We start from the raw sequence: 17,085 nt of genomic DNA, 5'->3' as shown, positions 1-17,085 counted from the left end.
AAAAAGCTTTCCGAGCCCAAGCATCAACTTTTTTTTATCGTCCCTATCTGGTGGTATAGATGGGTAAGCAGATGGCCTAGTGGAGGTTGCAGCTTGAACCACTAAACTTTCAGGAGATGGCTGTTTGGATAAATATTCTGGATCTGATAAAGCTGGCCTATATTTTGGTACCAGTTTCTTATTTACTGCAGAAATCGAATCAGGAGTATTCGACGGTGTCGAAGGAGGCTTCGGTACAGCTAAAGGTGTCGAAGACATCTTCATCAGTGGTCTTGACGCTATGGTGGTCGACTGTGTCGAGTTTTGGCTTCAACGTCGATGCTGCTTCCGTTAACCCCCATTTATGCACCGGAGGCTTAGAGACACTCTCGACTCTTGCCCAACCGTGGCGTGTTTGGATCTTGATTTTCCTGTCACTTTTAGAGTGGGTAGAGGCATGATCACTACGCGGCAACTTTGAGGAGATCTGGGCCTCCTTCTCGAATACTTTTAGCATCGAAGCCCTGAAGGTCTCCATTTTTCTGGGGAATCGTGGTTTGATGTTTAAGTCACTCTGTCGGAGGACGACGAGGAGGAAGAAGATCTATGACGTTGTTTTTTTGACTTTTTAGTCGAAGACTAGGAAGATTTTCTCGAGCGACTCTTAGATCTTTACCTTCCCGACTCGTGACAAGATTTTCAACTGGATTCGTCAGAATCCTTTTGTCTTTTTGAAGACTTATATTTCTCCTCCCACACCGCCAGCTTACCTCTGCATTCCCTAAGAGCCTTATTGGACATGGCCTGACAGGACCCGTACTCGTCAACCCGATGTCAAGCGCTGAGGCACCAGAGGCAATTCCAACGGGGGTCGTTATAGACCTCTTCCTGCCACACTTAAAAAAAAAATGTATCCCTGTCTAGGGTGTGCAGAGAGTAGAAGACGAGGACATTGAAGAAATGTCTGATGCGCCGTTCGTAACACGAAGCAGTTGCGTTGGGAAAAACAGAACTGAGGTAACAGGCACTGCTCAAGCACTTTATGCAGCGGATGATGGCGACGCTCTATGGCGGCCCTCAAGGGACTTCGACTCCATGATCTCGACTACAGCACCCCCTAGTGAAACAAAAAATTGCAAAGCAGCAGATCTGGGATACGATTATCATAAAATGAGGAATATGTGGGTGGACACAATCCATTCGAAATACAGTTTGAAAGTGAAACTTTTTTCTTTTACTGAGGATTCCCAGCCTGACAACAGGGAATATTCATGAGCATGTGAATCCATGATAGACCCCATGCTGGAGAAATTAGAATATCACAACTTGATTGACCCTGATAGTCTAAAATAATTCCCCGATCCGCTCCCTGCTGTTACATTGGCTTATTTTGTTTTTTTGGCAAATGCTCTAAAGTGCCAGTGAGAACATGCCACGCTATATGAAAAAGCTAAACAAAACAGGGATTAATTAAATAATTACCCTGAAAATTGCAGAGTTAGATGCCCCATTGATGCTGGTTACGCGAGTAAGACACTTGTGGAAACTTACATTACACAGTTTTGTGAGGCTGTCAAATTGGGTCCAAGACAGGCTCTATTGATATTAGAATACAAATGGTAAGGGTATTTACTACAACATACAGATTAAGTTCAAATGTGGACTTTTTATTAAAATAAAATATACTTCAAGTAATGATGGTAGAAATCAATTTTAACGTTGATAATATTTTGACAAATGTGTATTTCTCACAATTGGACTTTTTAAAGAATACATGGTAAAAACAGAGCTAATTTCTTTAAAGAAATTCATTCACACAGCAGGTGTACATGTTTAACCAACTTCCTGGTTCAGTACATGCAAAGAAGTGGCACAAGCACATATTGCAATGTTAATAAAGGACTGTTAAATGAGTAAAAGAAGCAAATTGGTAACCCAATTTTCCCTAGGCTTCTTTCTACCTATACTGTGTCTATAGTGAGTGCCCAACATCTCCACTTCAGCCACAAAATTGAGACGATCTAAGACAAGGTAACATTTGCATAAATGAGCATGTGATGTGGGTAAATGTTAAATGTGGGTAAATGTGGGTAAATGTGGGTAAAAGTGGGTAAAAGTGGGTAAAAGTTATGCATCTCCTTAATAATTAGGAGGAATTCATTAACAAATGGAAATGGCTTGAAGATTCCCCATGTAGGGTCAAGCCTGAAGTGGCAATCAGTAGGGCTTCTACTCTGTTGTAGAAGAACTAAGAGCAAATAAACACAGCACAACACAAACAATATTGCAAATAAAGCATTCTCTGTACAAAAAGATTTTCACAAACAATTAATGAAATGTTCGTAGCATTTAAAATACAAATCTCTTAAATATGGCTGTACAAATCGGACATACATTATACATTAAAAATGACATTTTGCAAAGGCACAAGAGCAGATTGCAACAATAGAGTTCATAATGCACACATTCGTAATTTAGTCTGTTGATCTAGTAAAACATGTTTATAAAAATATAATCGAAGAACAGCTTATGTGATTGTCGCAACTACGTAAAGTGTTAATACGAACATTATTGTTCATAAACGCTGGCAAGATCTTTCCACACAGAAATGTACATTTTAAACATGGGTGTTCAATCAACCACCTTGACTGATTGAACTGTGTATGGATGAGATCGACTGCTCTGTCCTGAACTCCGTCCGCTCATCGAAGTAGGAATCTGCTGTGCAGTCCGGGGGTACTTCATAGCAGTTGCTTGGGATATGGTTTGCTTTAAAAAAGTAAAAAAATACATCAAATATGTAACAAAATGTAAAATGTTTAGCAACAATCATCTCGCTGGGTACCTCTCTGTTTAAGTATAAAAGGAAAACCTGATGTGGCTACCAAAAAGTCAAAAGATTAAAAACAGGGGAAGAGCGGAAAGATGACAGGATGAAGATATATCGAGTGAGGAGAGGAGATAAACCGTTCAGAAATATTTGAAAAGAAAGGTGGAAAACCAGGATGTATCCACTTTAGTAATGAAAAGGTTGAAAAATCAGTTAAGGAGAATTCCTTGGGCGACTGTGTTTAAGACTACAGAAAGGTCATGAGGGAAAGGGAAACATTGCTTAGTTAAAGATTGCTGCCAGTGCTCAAACAGTGGTAATAAAACAGATCTATTCCACTTTATAATCAAAGAAAGACAACAGCTGGTCACACAGCTCCACAGAGAGCGTAACCAGAGATGAAGACATAGGGAGAAGATTTCAGAGCATAGCAAATAGTTATTTGAGGGTTAGTAACAGATTTAATGTGAAATGTGTAAAAGTGCATTTAACAGTGCAGATGACTTATCTATATTTTTATTTTTACAATTTAAGTTTATTAAGTCTTCCACAACGACAGTTTTATCATTACACTTCCGGTGCTTTACACTGTCCATTATTACAACAAAAGTTTCAACATACAATCCTCAATGGCCCCGGACCGCCGCTCCGTGATAGCCTTGTACTGGGCTGTAAAAGACTTTTCTACTAAACTCATATTAACCATGCCTAACAACTTCACAATCGCCTATCCAACAATAGATTCACCTAATAAAAACATAATAACAGAATTCAAAACGAAAATAAAAATAATACAAATAAAAGAATAAAATAAAGCATAACACAAAACTACATCATACAATCAAACGAATGCGCTCTGTGTGAGTGTTCTATACTCGAATTGTCCTCCAATGGAGATCAGTTCTTCATACTTTAGGACCAAATTACTGACGTAGGTCAAATCAGTCACTCCTACAGAAGTGAAAATGAAGTCCTATCATGGGGTTTGTGCTGGATACCAGGGTAGTCCGATGCATTCACAAGTGTGATTAGTTGTGCCCATTCTGCTAGAAACTTTGTCATTGTTCCCCGCATTGCTGCCTCAATTTTGGCCATTGCTGCCACATACCAGACCTTGGCCCACAATTCCTTAATGCCCAGAACGTCTTGTGATTTCCAATTTTGCCCTAATACTAACTGCGCTGCTACTAGGAAGAGGGTAACCAATCTGGAGATCGTAGCTGTGAGCTTGTAATGCCCTTGTCCATCTTCGTTCCCTAACAATAAGACCAATGGATCCATTCCCAACTCGAAACCACAGATATCTTTAATCTGCCCAATTACCTCCTTCCAGAATATATGCACCTGGGGGCATTCCCACCACATGTGGAAGAAGGAGCCAGAAGGCACATTGCATTGCCATCAATTGGGGGGCGGGGGATGTCGGGGGAAACGCGTGTATGCGTTCAGGAGTGATATACCATCGGATTATAAGTGTAAAGCCGTTTTCTCTAAGATGAACCGCTTGTGATGTCCTATTAGCCCTAGTCCATATGTTGTACCATGTCAGGTCATCCAGTGGCTTACCTATATCATTTTCCCATCTGGCCAAGTAGGTGTGTGGGATTTAAATCTAATTTTATTGCGCACCTTATATACACTTGCTAACTTAGCTTGGTGGGGGTGGGGGGGTCTCCACAAAACAGTTCCTCAAATATGGTTGTCTCACGCTTTCCCAGTGCTGCTACCCTCGGTTGGACTGCCCAAAGACGTAGCTGCAAATATTCAAATCAGTCTCTCTCCTCCACCCATAGTCCCGTCTACATTCCTTGAATGCAAGAGGGAGATTGTCTTTATGGAGTTGGCCTAAGACTTCTAAGCCCCCTTCTTTCCAACATGCAAACCTTCCCTTGTCTACCCTTGGGGGGAATTCTCTGTTTTCCCACAGCCCTATTTTGGGTGAGGGGTATGCACCCCATAGTCCTGTCTACATTCTTTGAATGCAAGAGGGAGATTGTCTTTAGAGTTGGCCTAAGACTTCTAAGCCCCCTTCTTTCCAACATGCGAACCTTCCCTCGTCTACCCTTGGGGGGAATTCTCTGTTTTCCCACAGCCCTATTTTGGGTGAGGGGTATGTAGTTTTATATTTACGTGCTGCTTTGTCCCAGTAGTCTAGCGTGGCACCGGAAGCCGGGAGAGTGTGTTCCGGTCCTTCGGATCTTGGGGGAGATCTAGGATACGTCATGTAGTGAGACCCCTATGGCTTCCAGCTCTATGTTCACCCAATTTTTGTTCACCTGGGTCCGGTGCCCTTCGTAGCTCTCTAGGACTGGCGCCAACTGAGCCGCATACAGGGATCTCTCCACATTTGGTACCGCTAAACCTACCGCTGTTTGGATGCCATTAATGTGTGCTTGGCTAGCCTTGGCCTCTTCTGGGACCATATATAATTAAATATCTGCGATTGTAAATCTTTCAAGGGTGCTTTTGGTATCCAGATCGGTAGTGCCTGGAAGACGTATAACAAGCAGACAGTAGTGTCATCTTGACAAGGATATTTCCGCCTCCCTCCCTCTGACCAGATCCTGCTTGATTCTATTTAGTAATAGGATATTGTTAGCTTTATACAGGTCCCGATATTTTGCCGTTAAGTTCACCCCGAGATACTTCCAAGTTTGCGGGGCCCACGAGAAAGGGAGAGCTCTCTTTAATTGTGTTACTGTGTCTGGCAGCTCTGCGATATTGAGTATAGTTGATTTTGTCAGGTTGATCTTAAAGCCTGAGACCTCGAGACCTCGAGACCTCGCAGAATTGTTCTAATAGTGTAATAATGTGAGGCATCGTGGCCCTGTAATTCTGCATATAAAACAAGAGGCTATCTGCATACAATGCTAGCTTGTGGTGGTAGCCCGCTATTTCAATCCCAGTAATGTCTGCGGATGAGCGTACACAATTTGCTAATGGTTCCATAGATAAGGCGAATATTAAGGGGGGACATTGGGCATTCCTGGCGAGTTCCCCTATGCAGATGTACTGGGTTAGAGAGATTCCCATTTACTTTGATCCTAGTAGTCGGCACCACAAATTTGGACATAAGAAATTTGCGGAAGCGTTGACCAAACCCTTACAGGACTTTTGATAGATAGGACCAGTCCACTCGATCAAACGCTTTCTCCGCGTCAATTGAAAGTATGGCCAATGCCTGCTTATGTCTATGGGCCCAGGCCGAGAAGTTTATCGTTCACCGAATATTGTCATGCGCTTGACGTCCGGGTATAAACCCAGTCTGGTCCGGCTTCACTAGTTTTGGAATCAATCAAGATTTCTTATGGCCAATACTCTTGAGTAAATTATGGAGTCATAATTAAGGACTGCAATTGGTCGGTAAGATAAACAAAAGGGTGGGGTCTCCATCTGGTTTGGCGAGCAGAGTTAGGTTTGATTCCCCCATTGTTGGTGTGATCATACCTGTATATGCAAAGGAGTTAAATAAAGTTGCATGTGCGGGGAAAGTACTGTCATATTCTTTTTTAAAAGGCGGCCGTGAAACCATCGGGCCACAGTTCTTTATTGCCTTGAAGGTAATGTATAGCATTTAGGATTTCCTCCGTTGTGATCAGCTTGTCTAAAGCTTGCTTCTGCTCCTCCTTGACCTGGGGAAGCTGGGCTCCCTGAATAAAGGCCTCCTGCTGTGGACTCGCTGAGGGTTCTGCAGTGAACGATTCAGAGTAGTACTGCGCCAGGACCTGCGCTTTCCCTAGGTCATCAGTTTGTAGCTGGCCTCCATTATCTTGCAGGGGCACTATCGCCATACCACTCCGCTGTGCCTGTAGCTTATATGCTAGTAAGCGAGTCGCCTTGTTTGAAGTGCTAAAATAAAAGTGCTTAGTGCAGAGCAATTTATGTGAAACGTCCCCTGCCCATAATGCCTTCAGTTCTGCTCTGGCTACCTGCAGTTGTCGATAAGTCTTCCTAGCCCCATCCATCCTGTACAGGATTCCCATTCAGCCACTTTTCCCTCGGCTTGTTCTCTCTGAACGGTCATCAGCTTTTTCCAGGCTGCTGCTATACTGATTATTTCACCTTTAAGTGTAGGCTTAAGGACCTCCCACCTCCCTGAAATAGGAACGTCCCCTGTAAGATTTTCTTGAAAATATTGTTGTAATACGTTTGGTGATGTCCAAACTTACAGCTGGGTCAGTGAGAAGGGAATAATTTAATCTCCATTCCATGGATTTCCCCCCCCGCCCCTACCATATCCATCTAACTACAACGTGATGGGGGAATGATCCAATACTAGGGCCCCTTCTATGGTGGCTGCTGAAACCACGGGCAAGAGGGAGTGGGACACCAAGAAATAGTCTATTCTAGAATACCTGCGGGAAATGGGTGTAGTCTCGGCTTCAGGGATAATGGCTCTGCCAAGCATCTATCAAGTTTAGGTCAGTTATTGCCCTCTTAAGAGGGATCGCCTTTACCAATTCAGGTGAGGATTCCGGGCCCGATATATATATGCTGCCCTCCAATACCAAATTAAAATCACATTAAAATCATAGATCTATGTAGAACGGCGCTTGTTGGTTGGGGCCGTGAACTGATATCACTGTAAGGTCTCTTCCCTTATGCGTAATACTGCCCCCATAGATCTCCCCTTGATATCTTTTACCACCTTGGCCCTCTCAAATTGAACAGATTTTGCTATTAGAATAGCCACCCTGCTGTCTTAGAAACCGAGAAGGTAAAGTATTGGTGTGGGAACCACTGATCGCATTTGTTTTTCATCCCTTCTCAGTAAGTAGGTCTCTTGAAGTAGAGCTATATCCGATTTGAGCTCTATTAATTTTGTGAGGACCCCCTTTCTCTTTCTCAGTGAGTTTAGCCCCTGAATATTTATATACACTATCTTCACATCAGTCATGGTCTAACATCTCGTAGTGTGTAACTGGCAAATTATTCGGATAGTCAGAGGCTGTTCTTGCTTGCGTGGCCTATTACGGATCCACCTCCCCCTCCGAGGGTGTTGATCCATATTCCCCCCTCTCCATGATGTGGGCCTGTCCGCGGTTACTATGATCCCATGACCACACAGTAAAAAATAAAAACCGTGGAAGAAGAAAACTACAGAACTTAAAACCAAAACAACCCTAACCAGGGTTAACATCAGGCTCTTTGCCTGAATAAGGGCTTCTGTTCCTACGCCCTTCCAAACATGAACATTGCTAAATAACCAACCATTTCCTGCCTTACCAATTAATATCATTGGTGCTCAGTTACTTTGATATGCTAGTTACCCAGTTACCTGGATCCTCAAATAACTAATACTGCCCCTTCAGGAGCGACCCACAATCAATTTGCCCATTTTGCCTCTCAGTCCGGAGCGGTTTCATCCCTGCTCCTCCCTCTCTTTTCCATGGACAGCCTTCTACGGCCGCGTCGCCTGCTTTTCCTCAACTTTGCTGCTCCCAATGCCTGCTCATACGGTACTTCTACTCCGCTTCCGGAATGTTCAGAGTTTCCACCGCTGCCATGAGCAAGACAAATTGATGCTGAGTTCCGTCCATCTGAAACAGAATTTCGAAATGGGTAGCCCCATTTATATCGGATCCCCTTTTCGGAGAGCCATGTGGTCAGCTCCATTTGTCTGCGGCGTTGTATTGTCCCCTGCAAAATGTCTTGGAATAGCTAGATTATTGATCCCCAGAGTAATATTTCACCTAATGCCCTGAAGTTTTGAAAGAGGAGATTCTTGGTTTTAAAGAAATGGACTTGTGTCAGTACATCCGGAATGAGATTTTGCCTCATGATAATTAGAGAACACTGTGTATGGTCCAGAGTAATGTCCACTGTGTCATCCCCCAGCATTTCACAGAATAAGTTGTGAACCTATCCCTCTACATCTCGATGTAGGACATCTCTCAGGATCCCCCTTATCCTTGAAAATCATTCCCGCAGGAACAACGGAACATCTTCCAGCTTTTCCTCCGCTATTCGCCTGTGGGATTCGATTGCAGTCACCCTCTGCTTGAGTTGACGTAGACTTGTGCCTGCTCACAGAACGCTGTTTCCAGGTCATCCAGCCTAGATTCATTTTGTTGAACCGTATGCGACAGTTCCTGGAAGGAGCTTTCAAGATATTTTGCCATCACCGCCATTTCTTTCTGCAGAGACTGGAACAAACACTGAATATCTCCCTTAGTGGCAGGCTGGGCCTCCTCCTCTTGTATTGATGGTATCTCGGAGGGCAGCTTTGGGTGTTGGAGCATGTCCCTGATCGACGCTCCCGACTGTTCCTTGACTTTACCCGATTTAATTTTGCCCATACACAAGCCCTCTGTGCAGGAAATGTGTCCAAGCGAGTCAACTGGGGCTGGGGGTAGAGCGCTCCTCAATCTCTGTTGTCCCTTTGTTTAAACTGTCTTCCAGGTACCTTCATACAGGGGGCACCCCTGGTGCCATATCACTGAGGCTTGCGTTCTTCAGGGGAGTACCAACATATCGCACCAATTAGGGGTGTTCTGGATTCGTCTCACTGTACCCCTTCTGGTCCAGGTGGCGGGGTGGCATGGAGTGGGGTGGTTTCTCTGTCGGAGGATCCTCTTATCCCATCCACTCCCCCTTGAGGCAGATGTGTAGTGCAAGTGTACACTGCACAATGTTCCCCCTCCTGGTGGGCCACTGTGTATTGTGGGTACTATATGCTTGCTCAGCCAGTTGTCTGCCCAGTTTAGCCTCTCCTGTTGCTGCTCTCCTATGGTTGTGGAACCGTTGGGACTCAGACCAGCTCCTGAGAAACTCCCAAGAGCACCTGGAATAGTTCTATGGCAGAACTAGCTTAATCTCTGCCATTTGTTCAGGCAAGATCATGGGTGCCTCTCAGCCCTCTAAAACTGCATGCTGCTTCTGTTACACTTTGGGCTCAAGTGGGCGCCACCTACCTTCATGTCCCCCTCTGTCCCCTGTATGCATTATGCACACCAGGCTTCCACTATTTTTCAAGTTGCACGCTGCTTTCCAAACGCACCGGTCAGGGATGAGGGATAACTCCTCTGATGCTGTGTGTTCCAACGTCCTCTCGGGTGCTGGGCAGGAAGTCGCCTCACAGGTCCCTGCTGCACCGGATCCGGAGGGCGGGCCACTGCCACGGTACCCGCCACTGGGTTCCGTTAGCTCTTCAGTGCCTCATGAGATGCCGGGCACATGAGGTTTACCAGAGCCTGCTCGCCCGCACCCAGCAATCACACCGCAGGTGCAATCTTCGTACGATGAGGGATAAGAAGGGGGAGAGGGTAGCCAGACACACTCCCGAGCAGGGCTCGTTTCAGCCAGGTCCTTGCTGCCACTCTCATCACCAGGTCGCATCCCCAAGTCGGTGGCTCCACCTCTTTGGCTCTGTTATGTGTATTTGTGGCCATCTTTAAGTTTGGACGGCGGCTCGGCTCCAACTGCTACTGCGGCAGATTTCAGCCGATCCGGAGCATTTCTGAACCCCCAAGCACCATATTCCGCTGCACGGCACCTTCCGGTCTAAAAATATATCAAAACGAGATCTAAACAATTCTCGTTTCAGCAGTCATTTGGTCGGTAAATTGCATAGGGCTGCAGAGTCTGAGTTCACTCCTCTATTCGGCGCCAGCCTGGCCAGGCCCCCATTTATCTATATTTTAACTTTGTGCCGACAGGGATCATTGATGTAGAACACCAACCGTACCTGCGTCACACATGGCTTTGGTAGATGATTTTTAAAAAAAGGGTACAGAGGCAAACCACCTTGGATGTGGTAATCTGCGAGTACAGACAATACATTTGTGGGGAAAGGGTTGAAGGCTGACATAAGCCAAAGATTCTAAAAATTGAGGCCTGACTCTGCGTCTTTTGGGGTGGCGAACGATGTAGCGATATGAACATAGTCCAGGTGGTCAATAACGAGCTTCTCCCAATGTCTTACCAATGAAAGACAAGAGGAAGTGGAGACAGGGACTAATGATAACCCAGGTAATCAACATGTTAGCATCTAGGACTGAAGCACAAAAACAGAAGGAAAGGTGGTGGTAGGCAAATGGAGGGGGGAAAAGTCATAGTCACCACACCTGTTCCCACTGAAGTCTTCCGATCAAGATGTCAGTCAGCAGGTGATTGTGGGACCAGAACAGTCACCTAGCCATGTCTCCATAACAAAGACAAGGTGGGATGAGATTGAAATGCTCAGTAGAAGGTTTCGACAAAGAACAAGCACTGCAAATGTAAAAACATAACTACAACTATGCCGTCTGATTATGTGTTGGCCTAAGCACACTCATATCACTTTCGCATCATGAAACAATGTTGCAACATGTTAACCTGAAACCATTTTGTGTAAGGGGGCCTTTTTCAGTTTTGTTGTGCTCTCTGCTCATCATATATATATATATTCTGGTTTTCGGCTTGAGCACAGTAACTGACCGCTGCTTGAACTTTGAGTTGCTGACATAGTTAGGAATGCCAGGCTGCCACATGAATTGTTTTGTCTTATAATGAGAGAACCTTGAAGCTGTACATAAGCACGAGTAATCAGCAAACCCAGGTGCTATTCATTTCTGCTTCAGAATTGTCTGACCTTAGCACAGAAAGAGAACGTTAGCTGGTAAAGCAGGGAATGCCACCCGGTTATAGGGAACATGATATGCCTTTCTCCATCCAGATGCACCCGGTTCTCAGATAGTAAATTGTCTTGGCACTGGCGGCAAGAATGTATAATGTTTTATTATAATGAATTACACAGTAACCCCTTGAACTCTAGCCTGAACAAAGGGGGCCCGGCAATGCCTTCTAATGCTGCAAAGGTTGCTATATATGTGTCTGTTGTACTGGTGCTTGCCCTCTCTCTCCTCACGGTGTCCGCCTTACACATTGTGGGGCGCTGAGATCCATTTGATCAAATGCTGTTATTGAATAAATATATTTGACTTTGAATCCTCGTGACTGGCGTGTCATTAGTATATGGTTGGATGCCTTAATTCTGGTCTTTGATCCGTCAAGATGGCGCCCGAATAGGGACCCACACTGAGGCCCCATCACGGAGACGAGCAAGGACGAGGTGACCGGACAGAGATCGGCATATGCCTTAGGGGCGTTCCTATGCAAAGTGAAGTGATTCCTCCGCAGATCTGCGCCCAGCCCTTCTCTGGTCGGCAGACTGCGTCTTGCGAGTACGGCGGCGAAGGTCCTGGAATCGAGGCCGTTTGAGCCAGGACAACCCAGACCAGACGACGGCGTCTTTCAGGACGATTGTTGAAATCAGGTGAGTCGTGCCCCAATACCCCCGATATTTGTCGTTGAGAGTTGCCTTGTAAGAGCAAACGGCCAGGTAAAGAGTATGGGTTGTAACTATGCCTGGGAAATTGACATCCTGCTTTGCCATATTTTTGCATTGCGGAAGACGATCTTTGGAATTTTGCCTACTGGCGCCACCCGAAGGGTCGCCGGCATATGAAATATATGTAAAATACGGACTGGGAGCAATAGTTTTTAAATACGATTTGGCACAGACAAACTAGGCATGCATCCGAACTTCAATGCCAGATTACGGAAGTTTCAAGCTAGCCCGCATAGCACACTTAGAAACTGTATTGTTACGCAAAAAGGCTACGCCTGCTGCGTTTGATACCATCAGGGACCTGAGGAAGGAAGCAATAGCGCTTGCAAAGTAGAGAGAAGGATGCCCGCAAACACAAGACTAACGCTGAGAAAGCATTAGAACATGACCAACAGAGACAAGAAGATAAATTAGGGGTTTAGACAGGGCATTCCAGTTAAAGATACAGAAGATATATCCCTCTCAGGATATGCATGCGTCCGACGAGTTGATAAAATATTGAATGAGCGTAGGTCTGACCCAGTTGATGATTCCACTGCATCACCTCCCTATATACCGCCTCCGGCTGCTCCTCCGCTTGCGCCCCCTCATCCTCCTGTATTGGCACCTATGCCAACTGTTGCGATTGCTACTCCCTTTCTCCCATCCGTGCCGCCGGTGTCATTTCCCCCGCCGCGCAGTGAGGTGGATTTGCATGTTGACTCTCGCCCGAGTGGTTCTGCTTCACTGTCGGAAGTCTATAATGATTACAGAGAAACCCGTAGTACAGTTAGCAAAGAGAGGGGGATGGAATTGCACCAGTGGGCTAAGACATATGTTGAAGGGGGGGATGAAGGTGCCACTTCATCAGCTTTATCCGATCATGGGATTTCACAGACCAAAAGGTACTGATTGAAAGAATGGCTTCATATTTGGTTGAGATATGGGGAGATTTAACAGATGAAGTTGCACTGCAAGATTTGCGTGACCAGGTGGTCCTTGCCTGGACTTGTAGTAATGGTGCGAAGATGCAAGAATATCGGAGTAAAATATTTGTGTTTAAGAAAGAACTTGACCGTTTGCACAAATTACTTGTAGACAAGCATAAGACGCAAACATCGTATGTCCAGAAGCGGTATTTCCCTCATTCAAAACCGGTTAGTGAAGAGATGCGTATTTGGTTAAGAGATGCCCTTAGGTGGATTTCAGATGCCACTATTTCCCCGAATGAAATTCACAATACGTTTTGTCAATACTGTATGGGAGGACAGGTCAAAGAGACCCCCCCTCCCCTGCAGTCCCCTCCTTGTGATGTCTATGACTCGTCAGGGGACCCCCTGCCACCAGGGCCCAGGTGGTGGGTGGACCACTGGCCGACACATTGGCCAAACGTACTGTATTAGGCTAGGCCCTGGAAACCATTTTGAAAACAAGAACGCCATCTTAAGACAGGATACCTCGTGCGCTGCAGCACAGACCCCACCTTCAGAGAGTCCTCGCTTATCCCTGTTGCCTCTGCTCCCTGGCAGATCCGCTGAAAGCCCGTTCCCACGAACAGTCGGACATGAGCTAGTGTTAGAGCAAACACTGTATCTTTCACCTTCCGCAGTGCATCATCCTCCTCAGCGTGACCCGGGTAGCGGGGCTGCTTGGAAAAGAACTGTAAATTGTCCTCGATGAAACAAAAGCCTCGATCTTATACCAAGAAGCTGTTTATACAGATATATATATATAAAATATAAATTACATTACGATGTTCCTTCTGCACGACCCCCTTGCCAAAAATCTACAAACACTGTAAGAGTAGAAGACTGTTATTGTGTGACTATATGGTCACGATACTCAAACACCCTCAGCTATGTGCAAACATTCAGTGCCCCTGCCCTCCTACTGTGTGCTCCTCTAGGGGAAATGTAATGTGTGATATCAAGTTCTTATGCCATGTTTACCCTGATGCTGCTCGAGTGCAAAGGAACACAAGCACGACAGTATTGTGAGCACATGTAAAGTGTTTAAGGAAAATACATGGAATGCCATCAACTGTGAATTTACGAGTTTAACGTGTATTACTGCTGTCAACCATATTGGTCTATTGCTCCTGCGTGCTCCACCAACCCTAATGCTACCTCACGTATCGTGTTTACCATATAATGCCAGAGCTGCTAATCTTGCAAATACTTACCCTGTAGTGATTAATAGTACTGTTGATATAGTTAGTGTTTTGAAATGACTATGTACTGGTGCAAAGATTATAGACGTGTAACCCTTTAGACATTTTACATTATATGAATCCCTTCGTCTTCAATATAATTTGTAACTTGCGAGAAGAATATCATCGTGGGCATTTCCAAGGCCACCTCCCCTCCCTTCTCATTGAAGCCTGCCAGAGAAAGCAAAGGCCCGAGCCACACCGCCTCACCTCCCCCAATTCGGCTGGAGCCGCTTCAAGCATTCATGTTCCCCCGCAGCTCACATGGCCACGAACAGCCACCTGAATTATTTACAGCCCTGCAGCAAAATCCGGCCATAACCAGAGGCCAGAAGTGCCCACTCATAGGTCCCACGACCCACCAGTTCACCCCAGATTAATGACGCTTGTAAAAGAAGACACCTAATATTGCACCAACAGTGTATAAAAACATCTGTCATTACTTCTAACAAGACCCAAAGCCCGGACAGTATGCCCCGTGCCCTGAGACCCGACCCCGTGGCCTATGATACCTAGTCAACAGGATAACAGAAACCCTGTATTGATGTATCGTCAAAATACTCCACCTAATATGCATTCCTCCTGTGTTGTATTAACCTGTAGAATAACCTATTGTAGGATTTACAGGACAACTGACATTGCAGCGTTGAATGAATGGGGTGTGCATGGCCCTTAGGGCAGAAAGCCAAGGAAGACGTCCATCAATGACACTGACCACGCCTGACCGGACAACACCTCCCTGATGAGCCAAGCTGACCTGCCTACCCCACGTTGTCACCCGCCGGTGTCCACCAACCACGAAACTACACGTCACAGCTGCACATATAGTTAGTCGACGCCACCCAATCCCCATGTACATGTGCCCCCTATAGTGTGTAGGCGTCTGACATTTTTGTAAATATAAACGCCTGTCTTTGCGATTGTCAGACAGAGCGCTCTCGGAGTTTACAGAGTTCTTTGCATGCCCTATTTGACTTAGATAAACTTCCCTTGAGCTCACCCGCACTTGGTCCTAGCCTTATTCCCATTTTGGGAGAGTCCATCACTGCCTCTCATTGCGGGGAGGGTCGTGCTATCTGGGGACGCTCACGATCAGGTGGATTTCAGATGCCACTATTTCCTCGATTGAAATTCACGATACGTTTTGTCAATACACAGCTGTAATGCAAAGGAAGGTGTTTCAAGTGATGGTCGAGTATTTGCAGGACGATTGAAACAAAATGCATGTTGCCCGGCTGATTTATAAAAGAGCTTTTTCACCAGAAACCACATTGACTGCATTAGCTCTTGATTTGGCCCTAGTGTTGAATAGACGTTTAGACCTTCCCATGATTGACCCGCCAACTATGCAGTTACCTATATGAGAGGTTCCGCTAACATTTGTTCCCAAGGTAGAGGTCCCAGCCATTGATGGAGGGGAAGCATGCACGAGAAGCACATTACATTTCCCAGTTTGTCCATGTCCCATTTTCCAGGCAAGAAGTAAATACCCTTAAACAATCGATTCCAGATATTAGAAAGAAACCTTCTGGATTCTATAAGGAAATTGAATCTGTCTTACATTCATCTGTGTTTACATTGGGTGATATTGATTTGTTATTTCCTGTGATTCTGCCTGCTGACATATGAAAACAGATTAGGTCTGTGGATAACGGGCCAGGATTAGGCGACACATGGGCTAACATGACACAAGCAGACAGGGATAGGAAGGCCGGTGAGCGACCCCCGCAGATTATCTTAACATTGCCTATGAACATTGTCACTAAATTGAAAACGATTGTCCCAGAGAAAAGGATTGTTTGGGACAAACTCACTGCTTGCATGCAAAACAAGTCGGAAGGTGTTACAGAATATTTTAATAGGTTTGAGGAAGTGTTTTCGGATTTTAGTGGACAAGATCTGAGAACGGAACCAGGTAAAAGATTGTTTGTCGACAAGTTTGTGTGAGGTTTGTTGCCCAAAACACAGGCACTGATGAAATCTGAAAGCGCATGGCAAGCAAAGTCACAATCTGAGGTTCTACACATGGCTCAGTATTATGAGAATAGAGTGAATGCAGAGAAGGATAAGGTGGAGAAAAAGAAAGGTGAATTGAAAACAAGGGTTGTGATTCAGCAAGTGGCAAGGGGAGCTAAAGGTGGTAACACAGTTTATACGCACCACAGGGCCAGGCCCAATTTGGTCCACCATCCATTAACCAATGTGCATACTGTAGACGGGAAGGCCATTGCCGCGCACAATGCCCACTTCTCCAGCAGAAATGAAATGGTACCCTATCTAGACGATTGAGGGGACAGCCAGGCCTGGGGGGCCCTGCAAGGAATAATTATGCGAATAATTCACAGACACAACCCCAAGAAGGCCAAGGGAACCAACAACAGAATACAGGTGGCAGGAACATATTCGATAACCCCTCCAATGCATATTATACACTGAAGGCTTTACATCTGATGATGTACTTTTCCCATAGGACAGCCTAAAACAGGGTCTGGAACCAGTACCTATTCCCATTGACCAAAAAGGGCCCTACGTAGAGATGAGAATTGGGAATAAGGAGCATGCATTCTTAGTAGACCCTGGTGCGCAGAAATGCTCAATCGACCATCAGCGGATTCCAGATATACCACTGTCAGGGCAAAGCAATGTTTCCGTAGGTTTCTCAGGTACGCCAGTGATTTGCCCGGTTTCTAAGCCAGTGCCCATTACATTAGGTCCTTTCACTGAGCAGTGTCCATTTCTACTGACTAAAAATTGTGG

At 45.4% G+C, this 17,085-nt stretch overlaps 1 protein-coding gene across 8 annotated transcripts in view; it reads right to left on the bottom strand.

Moving 5' to 3' along the window:
• Window positions 1-1,625: 1,625 nt before the first annotated feature.
• The window catches only part of POC5 (POC5 centriolar protein), a 544,028-nt gene continuing 528,568 nt past the window's right edge, over window positions 1,626-17,085 (bottom strand). For 3 of the 8 annotated variants that reach the window (XM_069627457.1, XM_069627460.1, XM_069627459.1), the window contains one exon: window positions 1,626-2,748. In XM_069627457.1, the coding sequence (XP_069483558.1) occupies window positions 2,611-2,748 (138 nt within the window). In that variant the 3' untranslated portion in view covers window positions 1,626-2,610. The remainder of the gene's footprint in view (window positions 2,749-17,085) is intronic. The other 5 variants (XM_069627454.1, XM_069627453.1, XM_069627455.1 and 2 more) reach the window with 3 other exon arrangements.

Source organism: Ambystoma mexicanum, chromosome 6p (assembly GCF_040938575.1).
Source record: "Ambystoma mexicanum isolate Mex_15411 chromosome 6p, UKY_AmexF1_1, whole genome shotgun sequence".
Lineage (NCBI taxonomy): Eukaryota > Metazoa > Chordata > Amphibia > Caudata > Ambystomatidae > Ambystoma > Ambystoma mexicanum.
This window is presented reverse-complemented; position numbering and strand designations above follow the sequence as displayed.